The sequence below is a fragment of the Mirounga angustirostris genome, unplaced genomic scaffold (assembly GCF_029215605.1).
Source record: "Mirounga angustirostris isolate CCGP_5_RB_7025 unplaced genomic scaffold, mMirAng1.0.hap1 SCAF_8, whole genome shotgun sequence".
In the NCBI taxonomy this organism is placed as follows: Eukaryota; Metazoa; Chordata; class Mammalia; order Carnivora; family Phocidae; genus Mirounga; species Mirounga angustirostris.
Window position 1 is genome coordinate 24,195,177 of NW_026991716.1, and position 13,926 is coordinate 24,209,102.

Consider the following 13,926-nt stretch of genomic DNA (forward strand, 5'->3'; position numbering starts at 1 on the left):
GCCGCTCTTCCAAAATGTTGGTACGTGACCTCACCACACCTTCAAATATAAACTCGTGCTGCCGAGTCCTCGCGATTATTCATAAAAACAAGCGTGTGCACGTCGGCTTTGGCCCCGTGCATGCTGGGGGGCCGTTGTGATGCCGACTCAGGAAGGTCCCCAATGAGATCACCCACCCTGCTTCAAGCAGCATTGGCTAGGTGTGGCGGGGTCGTCGTGAACCCAGAGGACACCGTCCCGCCCCGTGGAACAGCTCGGCCAGGAGGAGAAACATCACATGGTTCACAGGCCGGGCCCCCTCTGTGGCAGAGGCCCCGTGATGTACCCTGATTTGAACATGTCTTAACATGTTAGGGACGCTTTTCCCAAGACCAGCTGCAAGCTTCTGTGTGTGACACTATGGTAACCATTAACCCTTGGATTAGGTTGGTGGGTTTAGTCCTGTTTCTAGCTGGGGGAAACCGGGGCATCAAAAAGCTTCACCAAAATACTCAAAAGTGTGAGAAAGTTACTAAAAGCTGGTTTTCGAACATCAGTGTTTCTCATTGTGTGGTCCCTGGACCAGCGGCCTCATCAGCACCTGGGAACGTGTTAGAAACACAAATTCTCAGGCTCCACCCCAGGCCTACTGCCTGGGTCCGAATGTCTGGAGCGGGGAGCAGGTCTGTGGCTTCAGAAGCCCTCCAGGGGATGCTGACGAGCGCTCGCGTTCGAGAAGTGGGGTGGGTACATCACAGAATAAAGGCCAGATGTCTTGCTCATGGACTGAGGGACCCGGTAGCCCCCCCCCCCAAATAAAGATGGTGTCGAAGCATAAAGAGGATCTGAGTCAGCTGTGGAGGAGTCACACTTCTCGCAGGAAGAGGTATCTCAGTCCTGCAGGGAAAGGAGACAGATGCCATTGTTGAGGATCAGTGAGATGTCACGCAAGGCCTGGCTGTCTGATCCAATTCCACTGCGGAGAGCAAATTTGTCTTACCGTCTCAGACAGCAGAAGTCAGAGATATTCCCGGAACGGATGAAAGAAGGCCAAAAAATCTGGGTCCTGGATCTAACAATTTTATCCGCACTGTGAGAACATAAACCTGGATGCATGTGTGTTTTGGAGTCTCAAGTTACAGCCTGTGCTGAAGGGTAATGGGAGGGACAGGTTTCTCCCCCCTCGCTGTCCTGTCCTCTGAGCAGGTTCAGTGGGGGGCATCCTTCTGTGAGTTTTTGCCTTCGGTGCGACCTTCCACCCCCGCGGGAGAGCGTTGGATACAGTTTTCTTTTACTCTCCTCCAAGATCGTTAGACAGGTACCTAGTTAGGGAGGATTCTCATCTTGGACTCACCAAACATGTATTTTTGCCTGAGCTGCTTCGAGAAAGAACAGACATGCTGGAAATGTGTGAAGATGGTGAATTATTAACTGTGCTTTGTACAGCTGGAGTTTCATCCTAATGAGAGAAGAAGTGCTGTTGGCAATCAGCGTGATCATCAAAAGCATCTGGGAAGGCAATAAGTAGGAAATAATAAACCGTATGGGAAATAACGAGGAAATTAGAGAAAGATCAAGCTGCACTACAGAACACTGAGAATAAGTAATAGTATCAGTTCCCCAAATGAAAGATAAACCTTGAAACAGAGGAAATTAGAGCACGCTGTCATGAGGAACTCACAGAGTAGAGGAGTAAAACAATTAAAACTCTTAGGAAAAAGGTATGTGCTAAAGGGGATTTTAATTTTTAAAAATTTCAAGAAAAAAGCCATTGTAAAACATTTAAATGGCCTCGGGTTAGATAAATATCCAGCATAAAAATGTACTAACAGTTCCAATATGTAAATGGTCCTAAATATCATTGGCTCTTTTCAAATATCAGAAAGATTTTGGACAGAATAATACTCATTTTTAACATTTCTGGAGGGTTTGCTCCGAGCCAGGCGCCGCCAAGCACTTTCAATAATTTGGCCCCTTGGATCCTCCTGGTGACCTTCTGAAGGAGGTACTAGGAAGGCCTCTAGTACAGATGGAGAAACTGAGACACGGGGCTATTCAACAGCTTGTTTTGTCGTCCTAGAACTGGTACCTGGAGCCGAGGCGTGAAAGCCAGAAGGCAAAACCCAGAGCCAGAATGAGGACCAGTAGCCTCTCAGTCATCATGCTAGTGGTGCTGCTGGGCCCTGGGGGTGAGACCCAGCATGCCGGGAGGATGGGGAGGGCCCTGGCCCACCAAGAGCTCCATGCGTGGGGCACAGAGCAGGCTTCTCACCCGGGGTGGGGGGTGGTCTTCTCTTCTAGTTCCTCTTGTTATTTAGCATTTCCCTAACATGTACAAAAACATTTCTTAAAATCATTGGGCAATCACTACCTTCCCTAATGGGGCCTCCATAAAAATGTGTTAAGTGGGTGAATTAATTTTGCTTCTTGTCATTGTTGAAATGATTTTAAAAGACCCCTTAAAATTTTGTGTGTGTGTGTGTGTGTATTCATTCCAGCGATTATCAGTCTTTTTTCTTGCCCACACACACGTGAGGGACATAGTACCTTCTTCCATCAAAAACAGTTTTATTTCAGAAGCCGGTCAAAGTACCACAGGCTGCAGACTCTATTACTGGTAAAGGAAGGGCTGCAGGGCTCCCAGCACAGCAGGAGGGAAACTGAATTCAGTTATACCAACAGTAAAGTCACACAAGAAAATCTTTTCCTCAAAGGAAAGTGAAAGAGATGAATCATAAAAAGCATATAGCCTCTGGGAGCTTGAAAATCTGCAATAATTATTTTTACAGGTTATCAGATAGTTAATTTAGGGGGACTTCTAGGAATTTTAAAGCCAAAAAAGAAATTTACTCAAATCCTATTTGTCAGCAAATTATCTAAGTGGGGGAAGATTTGGTTAGTCCTGTCCAAGGCAAATGTATAAATAAAAATGGCAGCCCACATTTCAATCATAACAATTGAATGAGCAATTAAAAGTGAGATCAAAATGTTCTCCGACTTGCTGTTTGGGGATTTGCTAATGGCATGGAATTTTAGGGAGCCCTCAGGCAAGAGGCTGCCCCATTTTTAACTTCTGAGTCTGCAGAGATTATGTAAAAAGTAACAGGAACCCCTACGGTCAACAAAACCGCTTCCAAGTCCAAGTGGAGAAAGACCTGTGAACGTGGGAACATGTGGCCCTTCAATACCACGTCCTCTGTCAGGGGATGTAGCCTCTGTTCTAGAGGCCAGTGTTACCAGCTCCGTGGTCCTCACTGTCCGCACACCTAGGATGTGCTCCGACATTCCATCTCGCTACCCTGTGGGAGCTGGAGGATCACGGAGTCTTGAAACCAGGCAGAATGCAGGGCGCCGATGGGCACATGTGTGTTTGGAGGGAGTGGAGGGGACAGAAAGTGGGTAGGCTGGTGTCTAGTGATAACTGCTCAGTGGTTGCCCCACTGTTCACTCGCAAAAGTCCACGTAGATGGAAACAGAGTGAGGCCGAGCATATATCTGGTGCTATAAGAAGTGGGGGTCCCAGACAGATCAGGCTGACCTCACTCCATCGAGACTGTTTCTGTTGAGGTTGGGAGGGGTGAGTGTGCTAATGGCAAGAAGCTGCTTTCCAGAGCTGGGTCCAAGGTCAGGTAGAACCAGCAGGCCCCCCCCCCGATGACAAGTCAATGAATTTGTGGCCTCCGTGGGCTCCTTTATCAGCAAGATGGGAGCCAGCAGATCAGGAGAAGCTGACTCCCGGGAGAAGGTTGACCGGACTCCCTGGACAAACTGCTAGTACAGAGATGCCAATAAAATTCTACTTAGAAGCAGCAACAGGGTAGAGCCTGTGTTCCTTCTGCCCACTTCTCTCCTCCAGTTGTTTCTCAACATCACGTTTTTTTTATTATTGTTATGTTAATCACCATACATCATTAGTTTTTGATGCAGTGTTCCATGATTCATTGTTTGCGTATAACACCCAGTGCTCCACGCAGATCGTGCCCTCCTTAATACCCATCACCAGGCTAACCCATCCACGCACCTCCCTCCCCTCTAGAACCCTCAGTTTGTTTCTCAGAGTCCATCGTCTCTCATGGTTCGTCTCCCCCTCTGATACATTTTTTTTTATCGGTTGCAAAAATGCCTACCAAATTAATTCCCCCTACGGCATTATTTTTTTAATGCCCTGGGTGCCTTATACTTTCTGCAGCCTGATAATTGCTTACATGGATAAACTAGTAAAAGGATCAGGGAAAAGAGGATATGAAGAGAGAGAACTTGGAGAAAATTAACCCAGGTACATTCAAGGTTCCAGAACATTTTTAGGTGAATTTTAAGCCTTCGTGTTTAGAATGTGAACTGAGGAACATTTTAAATTTATCCCAACTGTAGGATATTCTGGACTGCTTATTTAAAAGGCTAGCTCTAAAGACATTTTCGGTACTGACTTCATTCTGCCTGGCAAAAAATTAAGGCAGCATTAGAATATTTGTACAGTGCATGGCTATGATCAGCATCTTTTTTACCTTTCAGAAGAAGGCAATGGTTGCCATTAGCCTCATGAAATAAATCCACGCAGAGAATGTTGGTGCCGGGGTAAGGCCTTGGTGTCCTTCCACACCCCCTACACTGTTGTACAGATGTGGGGAAACTGAGGTCCGGAGGGTTAAGTGATTTGCCCAAGGTCACAAAATATGTATAATTCCGGGGCTCATGATGTATTCCCTCTATAATTTTTCTATAAGGGAAGAATTACATCATTTAGGTGTATACCGTTTTAGAAAACATCAGAGACACAAAGTTGTGAGTTTATGTGACAAGTGGGATGGCCATTTAATTATGAAAGAATTTTATATTCTATAAAGAGATTTACAAGAAGGGTTATTTGCCTCAGGAAAACTTTGGGGTTTAGCCATCCTAAAAGCCAATTTTTATTTAATTTTATTTAATTTAAATTACTAAGTTTAACTCAAATCATGAATTTGAATTTTTGTTAAAAAGAGCTAATTCGTATTCACTTGCTATCCCCTGAATTGAACCGACTTACCTTTCTTTATATGTATACCAGACAAAACTAAAGTGTAAAAAAAAAAAAAAATCCAAGTGAAAGCTTAGCTATGGGAACCAAGCCTATATTTTTGTAAGAGCTTTGGACCAGAAACTTAAGATATTCTCCCAACTTGTATTTCATTCAATTCTAGACTTTGCTCTCATTTTTTAAATTTTGAGACTCTTTCCAGAATTTCGTAGCACTGTGATACTTGGTAATATCTTCAAGTATCAACAGGTAGAATCACATCTTTAAATCAGAAGCGCCCTTAGTATAGTCTGAGATGCTTTTTACATACACACTCAGGGAAGCTTTGCTTCTACCAAGCCTTCCATGACCCAACTCCACCAACCCCATCTATGTCCTTCCCTCTACACTGGATGACCTGCTGGAGGGAAGATCTTACCCTGTAAGGCAGCTGTTAATTGACATGTTTTTCCTGCTGGCAGGTTGATCATGCCCCGTACACACTGATTCCATGAACGATGGATATTGACAGTGTGAAGGCGTACCTGTCCACACACATATCGCTCTAAATGTAATACTTCAAGAGAACAAACAACTCGAGGATAAAATTAATAGAACATAAGCTGTTAATCTTAACTTCCTGTTTTTTCTTTATGAATAAATATTCTAGGACAGTTAAAGAGTATAGATATGCTTTTAATGCAGAGTTGCCAAGCTGGTATCTTATCTGAGCAGGTGCTAAATGAATTAGCAAGAAGGCGGCCTAGATAGTAGACTTGCCGGTGTCTGGTTCTCCAACTGGGTAGAAGGAATGCTTGGTTTTATCTTTAAATGTCAAGGAAAAAATAGTGACTTCAGTATTAGGAAAGGATCACAGTATTGAGCTTTAATTACTGATTCTACCGAGTGATGCTAGGTGTGAAACAGATCCGTGAATGGAAATCAGATGGGCTTAACACTTAGCCAAATAACAGAAGAGGCAGAAATGAAGACAAAGACAGGCAAGTGCATCAGAAACAACACATTACTATTACATCTAGAGGACTGGGATCTGAAAAGCATGTGGCGAACCAGGGGGTGCGAGAGAGGAGAAGCAGATAGGGTTCTCCTTGTCTGAATGGCACGCAGACACACAATTTGAAGAACAACCATTTAGTGGTAGCAATTAGGAGAACATGGAAAATTTATCAGCTTTGACATAGTAACATCGTTTACGTGATACCACTGGGAAAACGATTCCATGTAAATAAATTTTCCATATAACTCATCAAGAGTCAGCACTTCAGTGTAGCTATTTGGTGGGCATCTTTCTAAAATAGACTTTCCTGCTTTTTAAGCAATGCTATAAACATAGCGTGACGTGAAGAAAATAATACTGGTCTAGAGGTCTAAAGACCAAGGTCCAGGTCTGACCGTGCCACTGTACCCTCCCCCAACCCCAGGAGGCATGGTAGGGGCTCAGTCCATGCGCTTTGCCTGGAGGGGCTGGGTTGAGTCAGAGACCTCACTCTGACTCTGAAGTTCATTTTTATAACTTTGCCTCTTCTTGGTGGGTCTTTAGAGGGTTTGCATATGGCATCAGGCACATTCCAGTAGTGTGAGCCTTCGTGGTGTGTGAACTGTACCACCGATCGAGATTGTGCCCCTCGGCTCCGAACGGCCTCTCCCCATTCCTGTCTGCCCTGGGGCTTTCAAACCTAGAGCACGGGTGTCTGAGTGGGAACCTCAGTCTGCCTTCCGGGGGATGGCCTCCGAAAGCTCCATGTGATTGAGTCAGAGGCCCTTTTCACGTGATTGCTGGTCCTTGGCTTTTTGTAGAATAGTTGAGGCCACGGGGTAAGTGACCGATAGGTTGATGGTTTTATGATGTTCCAAGTTCATGCTGGAAAATGATGTTGCTCACGTTGTTCTGAGGTTGGGTCGGCCTTGTGTCAGGTGGCCCCAGGTCACAAGTAGGAAGTTAGTGTGGGTTTGATCCAGGACCTCAAGATAGAAACCACTGTGCACATATTTGTGAGTGATGGTCTTTGGGCCACCTGTGGGCAAACATGTGCCAGTCTGGAAGGAAGGGAAATTTTGAGGGTGAAACTGGCATTTTTCACTGAAAGTGGGGGCGGTGTGATATAGCAGAAGAAGCACCGAGATATGTAAGCGTACAAGTGCCCAGAGTGTGATTGGAAGGATTCGCCCCCACCAGGCAGGTGTTCACCCCTAGCAGGGAGGACGAGGGCCATGTAGGGCACCAGGATTGGGGCAAGGGGTCCAGGAGGGCTGCACTATATTATTTTTTAAGATTTTATTTATTTATTTGAGAGAGAGCAAGGAGGGGCAGAGGGGGAGAGAGAAAGAAGCTGAAGCAGACTCTGCACTGAGCACAGAGCCTGACGCGGGGCTCCATCCCACGACCGCGAGATCCCAACCTGAGCCGAAACCAAGAGTCAGACGCTTAACAGGCTGAGCCACCCAGACGCCCCTATTTTCATTTTTAAGTAGAGAATGGATTGATCTGTGATTTGCTTAGTGAAAAATTAATTCCGTAGCCGAAGGCTTTGATCCAGCGTCCCCAGCCGTAGCGCAGTGCGGAGGGTGGCTCGCCTCTGACCGAGACCGTCGGCTGAGCGGACAGAGCGCCGCCCGCCCAGCCCACTCCAGGCAGGTGCTCGACAGACGCCACCTGCATGGTCCGCGTGCAGCTCCACCATCGCCCGTCCCAGATTCTGAAGTGTCCGAGCCCCGTCCGTCTTCAGCTACTCAGCATCAGATACTCGATGCTTCTGCAGTGAAATGTATGTGCGCTCAGGAGGAGCAGTGCCTGAAGACTCAAAATGCTCGCATCCGTTCGGTCTGGTTCTGCCTCCGGCGAGGTCAGGCCAGCGCCCGTCTCCTTGCCAAGCGAGTTAAGCAGCGAGGTTTTTGGATTTCAGAATCTTTGGGATTCTGGAATTGTGACTACGGGATCATGGACCTTCTAACCATCCCGAACATAGTTTGGAGAAGGCCTCAGAACAATCCATCGTCTGCCTCGGGCCGAGAGGCCCGTCAGCCCTGTGATCCTCAGCAGGGGAGAGACAAGGCGTCTGCCCGGCACTGCCCCTCGTCCGCCCTCCCTCCTCCACACTCGCTTGCTGTGTGGGGCTTAGGACCAGAGCAGCTAGAGTGGGGCTTGCCCACATCCTTCCGGCAGAAGCCCTGGGGCTCATGGAACCACCTGACTTGGAGCAATCCCAGCCTGAACATCTCTCTAGTCATGGGTTCACATCCGGCTCTGCCACTTGAGAGCTGTGTCATCTGGGCCAGATACTTGTACTTTCTTTGCCTCGGTTTCCCCATCTGAGCAAGAGGGATAATAATACTACCACATAGCGAGCTTGAAAGAACTAAATCCTTCCAGCTTTTGAAATGTCTTGCTCAGCTCCTGTGGGCTGAGACAAGCCATTGGCCCCGTGGACGCTTCCTTTTCCCAGAGCCACAGGCAGAGGCCATTGCAGAACTACCTCCCAGAGAAGCCACTGTGGCTTTTACGCCCAGGTACCTGGCGTGGTTGCAGAAGTCACCCTCAAGGGCACTTTCTTACCATCTGCCCGGGAGGGTGCACCGGGCAGACGCAGCCTCCTGCTGCCTACCGTGCTCTTTTATTTTTGTTGAAAATGATCGATTTCTCTAAGGTTCTGCTACATTCCTCCTAGGTCCTGGGCTGTTGGCTGGCTTTTTAATTTGCGTGGTGTTATTACATTATGTACTTGTCAGAAGAGATTTCATTAAGCTCCCATAATATGGCCACACGGCCCATTTTCCAAACTAGAAAGCCATCTCTGGGCTTTCTCCTAGGCCGATAGTCCAGCGAGTTCTTTATGGCTTTGTAGTAAACTTTTAAGTGTGTGGTGGGCCTCATAAAACTTCATCATTCCGTGCAAGCATCCTCTGGGCTTGTGGCATTCTGGAACACCCAAGGAAGCATCACTAGAACAGTACGTCCCGAGCTTCTGTCACCTGAGCGCCATCTGGGCGTGTGAGGTTTCTTTGCCACATCCACCGAGGTTAAGGATGTGGGCTCCTGAGGCAGACTGCCTGGGTTCAGTTAAGCTCTGCCACTTAACGGCTCTGGAATCTACACGATGTACTTGAACGTTCTGTGCCTGAGTGTTCTCATCTGTGAAATGGGAGTAATATCACTACCCCCTCACAAGCTTGAAAGTATTCAGTACGTGGGAAACGTGCGGAAGAGTGCCTGGTGGTTGTAAATCCAGTCCTAGGGAAGGCCGTTTGCGATGCTCTTGGCCACTGGAAGCAGGGCTGGGTGGCTAATGGGAGTCGGCCCTTGTTCTCATGTCCAAATCTTCTGGGAGAGCGCTGTCTTCATTGCAGTTCCTTCTGGTTGGATGGCTACCACTCATTAGACTCCGTGGTGCTCAGGAGCCCCCACTACCTGGGCCCTGCCTCTCTGCCTCTCCTCATCTCTTCTCAGCTCACACCCAGCATTCCCGTTTTACCAGCTTGCAGCCCCCCAGACACATGCTGTTTCATGGCCCTGCGCCTCTTCTCGGGGTCCTGTCTCCACACACACCCCACCACATGCTGCACCTACCCATCTCCCGAGAAGCCCAAGCATACCACCACCCTCCAAAGTCTTCCCCGGCACCCCTTTCCTACAACTGCGCACTCTGGTTCTTGGCCCCAGTTGTGTCCCATACCGTATAGACTTCTATCCAAATCACTGGTAAATCGTGTGTGTGTTTACTTACTTTAGTTGTCTGTCTACTTATTTATGTATAGAGATCTCCTCCTACGTTGGAGGACTCTTAGGTTGAGGTCAGGGATGTATCCATGTGGGATGCATCAACACATATTAGAAAAAAAGAATTTGGTGACAGAATGTTTGAGCTCCAAAAGAGACCCACACCCACTTCTTAAATCCTAAGATCATGGCATGCCTTTGCAAATGGTGCTGTCCTTGAGCCCTCTTTTACAAGCTTTGCCATTCTCAAAGATTCTCTAGGAAGAAACTTGCTCCTTGTCATTTCTCATAAGGGCATTTATTTTTTCTTACCGATTTTTAGTTATCCAAAGTCTGTTGTCTTTAGGCATGATTTGGGGGTGAGAAAAATGAGTGATAGAGGGTGACAGGGCCGTCAGGAGTAGGGCAGCATCCCTGAGACCCAAGAGCCATGGGCCACCAGATCACACATGATGCCTTCCGCATGGGACCCTGGTCTCCGTCTGTGGCTCTGAAACCTGGGAAGAGGAGCCTCTTCTCCTGAAGGGCCAGGGCTCTGTGGGTCCTGGTGGGATTTAATGCCTAGACTGATGGGATTTCAATAACAAAAACGTTAGCTTTTTATGCATAGTGCAGGGCTTTCCCTTGAAGACAAAGTGACATCAACTAGACATCACTTTGTAGTTTCCTAGAGCTGTCACTCACCTCCCATTCAGGCATCAGAACTGTTCAGAGCATCTCATGAGGGTTCTCCCCACCTAGCCCCACCCTGCCGGCAAAGCTTTAGGGTAAATGGAGGAAGAGGACCTCCGCTTGCTGGGGGACATGAAACCCCCTGTTCTGGTGGTGGATGACATTCCTTGCTTGTTTACTTGCTCTGTGCCTGTAGCCCCAGGTGCCTGGGGATCCCGCCCCCCCAGGGGTGGAGGGGGGGAACTGAGCTCCCCCTCTCCCCCGCTGACTCCTGGGCTCTGGGCCTTGCTCTTCCTGCATCGAGCACCTTTATGGTCTTGATTTTCAAATTCTGTTCCCTGCTGTGGAGTTTGTTCCATAAACATTTGATGTAAATTACTTTAAATTACTTTGTTAAAAGGACCCCAAACTTTCTCGTGTTCTAGACCATATTTTACACTTCAGAGACCACCTGCAAAACATCTTGTGCTGTCAGAGAAATATATGAGCTGGTTTTCTGAGATGCCTTTTAAAAAGGATTCTCCCAAAGTGGCTGAGCATATTTGGACGACCTGTGAACATGCCCGGCTGAAGAAGGCGGCAGCTCGGCAACTGGTGTTGGCTATAGGGCCCCCTGCCGAGAGGCACCCCGAAGTCCAGGCGGATCCCGGGGCCAGTATTCAGGCCACAGCCATGCGGAGCCTCACTGGGCCCAGTAGTCAAGGGCCATGGCAGGTGGCCTGCCACGGTGTGGGCTGTCCTGTGGGGCATCTGGAAATTGGGGATGCTTCTGGGCTGGCCTGAGGCCCTCTATCCAGCCTCCCCAGCATTGTTTATAGAAGCGCCTCTGATCCCCACAGAAGGCCCCTGCCGTCACCCACCGGGGGCCCGGCTGCTCAGAGTGGCCCGTGCCTGCAGGGCTCTATCTACCCAAACCAGGACCTAAAATCTACAATCAGAGGAGCAGCAGAACCCACTTCTCAGTGCTCAGGAACTTGATCAGACAGCTTAGAGAAAGTACGACACGGAAAATAAGCTTGATTTCATTGTTGCGTATGGGATCCCCCATGAACAAACGAAGATTTACAAGCCAGCTTCTGGATTACTTTAATTAGAGGCTCTCCAGAGCTTGCAGGGCTGCTGGGGGGTAGTTGCAATGCTAACTTTTTAGCCACACCAGTCATGACTCCTTGATACTATATAACCGAAATAAAATGCGGTGATGACTGGGGCGGGCGGTGGGGTGGGGGGGCCTGATTTCCAGCTTTTACTTTCCTCCCTATTAGGGGTGGCCCCTCTTCTATAGGAAAGTTCGAAGGGAACACAACCACACCTGTTCTTGCATGAGTTGTCCGTGGCTGTTCGGACACATGGCAGAGTTGAGGAGTTAACCACAAAGACCTCGCAGGTCCACAAAACCTAGAATATTTACAGATATTGTCCAGGAGAAGTGAGCTAACCCCTGCTCCAAGCAAGCACCCTGTTCTCTTTGACTGACTTGTAAGTACTGTCATAAAAGTAAACTTACCAGTTGGTGGGAATGCAAGCTGGTGCAGCCACTCTGGAAAACTGTATGGAGGTTCCTCAAAAAGTTGAAAATAGAGCTACCATATGATCCAGCAATTGCACTACTGGGTATTTACCCCAAAGATACAAAAGTAGGGATCCGAAAGGGTACGTGCACCCCGATGTTTATAGCAGCAATGTCCACAATCGCCAAACTGTGGAAAGAGCCAAGATGTCCATCAACAGATGAATGGATAAAGAAGAAGTGGTATATATATACAATGGAATATTTTGCAGCCATCAAAAGGAATGAGATCTTGCCATTTGCAACAACGTGGATGGAACTGGAGGGTATTATGTTGAGCGAAATAAGTCAAACAGAGAAAGACATGTATCATATGATCTCACTGATATGAGGAATTCTTAATCTCAGGAAACAAACTGAGGGTTGCTGGAGTGGGGGGTGGGGTGGGAGGGATGGGGTGACTGGGTGATAGACACTGGGGAGGGTATGTGCTCTGGTAAGCGCTGTGAATTGTGCAAGACTGTTGAATCTCAGATCTGTACCTCTGAAACAAATAATGCAATATATGTTAAGAAAAAAAAAAAGAAGAAGAAGAAGGTAGCGGGAGGGGAAGAATGAAGCGGGGGAAATCGGAGGGGTAGACGAACCATGAGAGATGATGGACTCTGAAAAACAAACAGGGTTCTAGAGGGGAGGGGGGTGGGAGGATGGGTTAGCCTGGTGGTGGTGAATGGATAAAGTGGGGGGTGCACTGCATGGAGCACTGGGTGTTATGCATAAACAATGAATCATGGAACACTTCATCTAAAACTAATGATGTAATGTATGGGGATTAACATAAGAATAAAAAAAAAAAGTAAACTTACCAAATGCACTGATGGTAAAACACTAGTTTTTTTTTTTTAAATTGGGACTTCTTACAAGGGCTCATCCTAAACACAATCAAGGAATCTGTTGGCTAATAAAACTTGCAACCTGCTGTGTTATGTGGTGTCACTTCAGAGGGAGGTGGCATGCAGTTAGCAGCAAGATGAAAGTAATTCTATAGGTAAGTCCTGTGAAAGCCTTCGCATGTTCGAAAACTGAAGATAACTGGCTGGTTGCTCACATCGGGCATTTTTTTTTAAACTTAAAATCATTCTACTACTATTTGGTTTTTGTGACAAAATATAACAAAAGCAGCCCTTCAACAGACTGCTTAAACCTGCTGTAGAAATCCATAGTTAGTGAAAAGTTGACACTGATTTCTTGACACAAATGATAGGATTGTTGTTCCTATATGCCGCGTTTTGAAAGTCATCATTTTTATATTTTCTCAAAAAAAATTTAGACCCCTTCCCCAGCCCTCAGTTTAGCTTCTCTGGTTCGGCTCATGAGCATCCTGAGCATTCATTGGCCATTACTTCACATGGGTGGGAAGTGAATGCCACCCACCTGTGAAGCTTGCAGGCCCAGGACAGAGGCTGTGGGGTTTTTTGTTTGTTTTTGTGGGGTTTTTTTTAATGATTTTATTTATTTATTTATTTGTCAGAGAGCACAAGCTGGGGGAGCGTCAGGCAGAGGGAGAAGCAGGCTTCCCGTGGAGCAGGGAGCCCGATGCGGGGCTTGATCCCAGGACCCCGGGATCATGACCTGAGCCGAAGGCAGATGCTTACCCGACTGAGCCACCCAGGCGTCCTGGGGCTGTGTTTCTTGATGCCCTGCAGAACCGAAGACATTCACCCATTCCCTTTGTGTCTTTGAAGGATATTCCCCGAGTCCCTGCGGTGGCTGATGGCTACCCAGCAGTTTGAGGCTGCAAAGAAGCTGATCCTGCACTTCACGCAGAAGAACTGCATGAACCCCGAGAGTGACATCAAAGGTGTGATGCCCGGTGAGTAGTGCTCACTTCAGCCCCGCAGCCCCACCCCGATCGGGAGAGGCACCACGTGGCCTGGACGAAGTCACCACGGTCTTACCAAGCAGCTGCCTTCCTGGTTTAAGTTTCCATAATGGTTGGTCTGCAGCTGGACCAGGAATGTACGGGAATTGAAA

General features: G+C 47.6%; 1 protein-coding gene across 6 annotated transcripts in view; it reads left to right on the plus strand.

Moving 5' to 3' along the window:
* Window positions 1-13,926, plus strand: part of SLC22A23 (solute carrier family 22 member 23) — a 178,473-nt gene that overhangs the window by 141,963 nt on the left and 22,584 nt on the right. For all 6 annotated transcript variants that reach the window (XM_064597253.1, XM_064597254.1, XM_064597252.1 and 3 more), the window contains exon 5: window positions 13,638-13,765. In XM_064597253.1, the coding sequence (XP_064453323.1) occupies window positions 13,638-13,765 (128 nt within the window). The remainder of the gene's footprint in view (window positions 1-13,637; window positions 13,766-13,926) is intronic.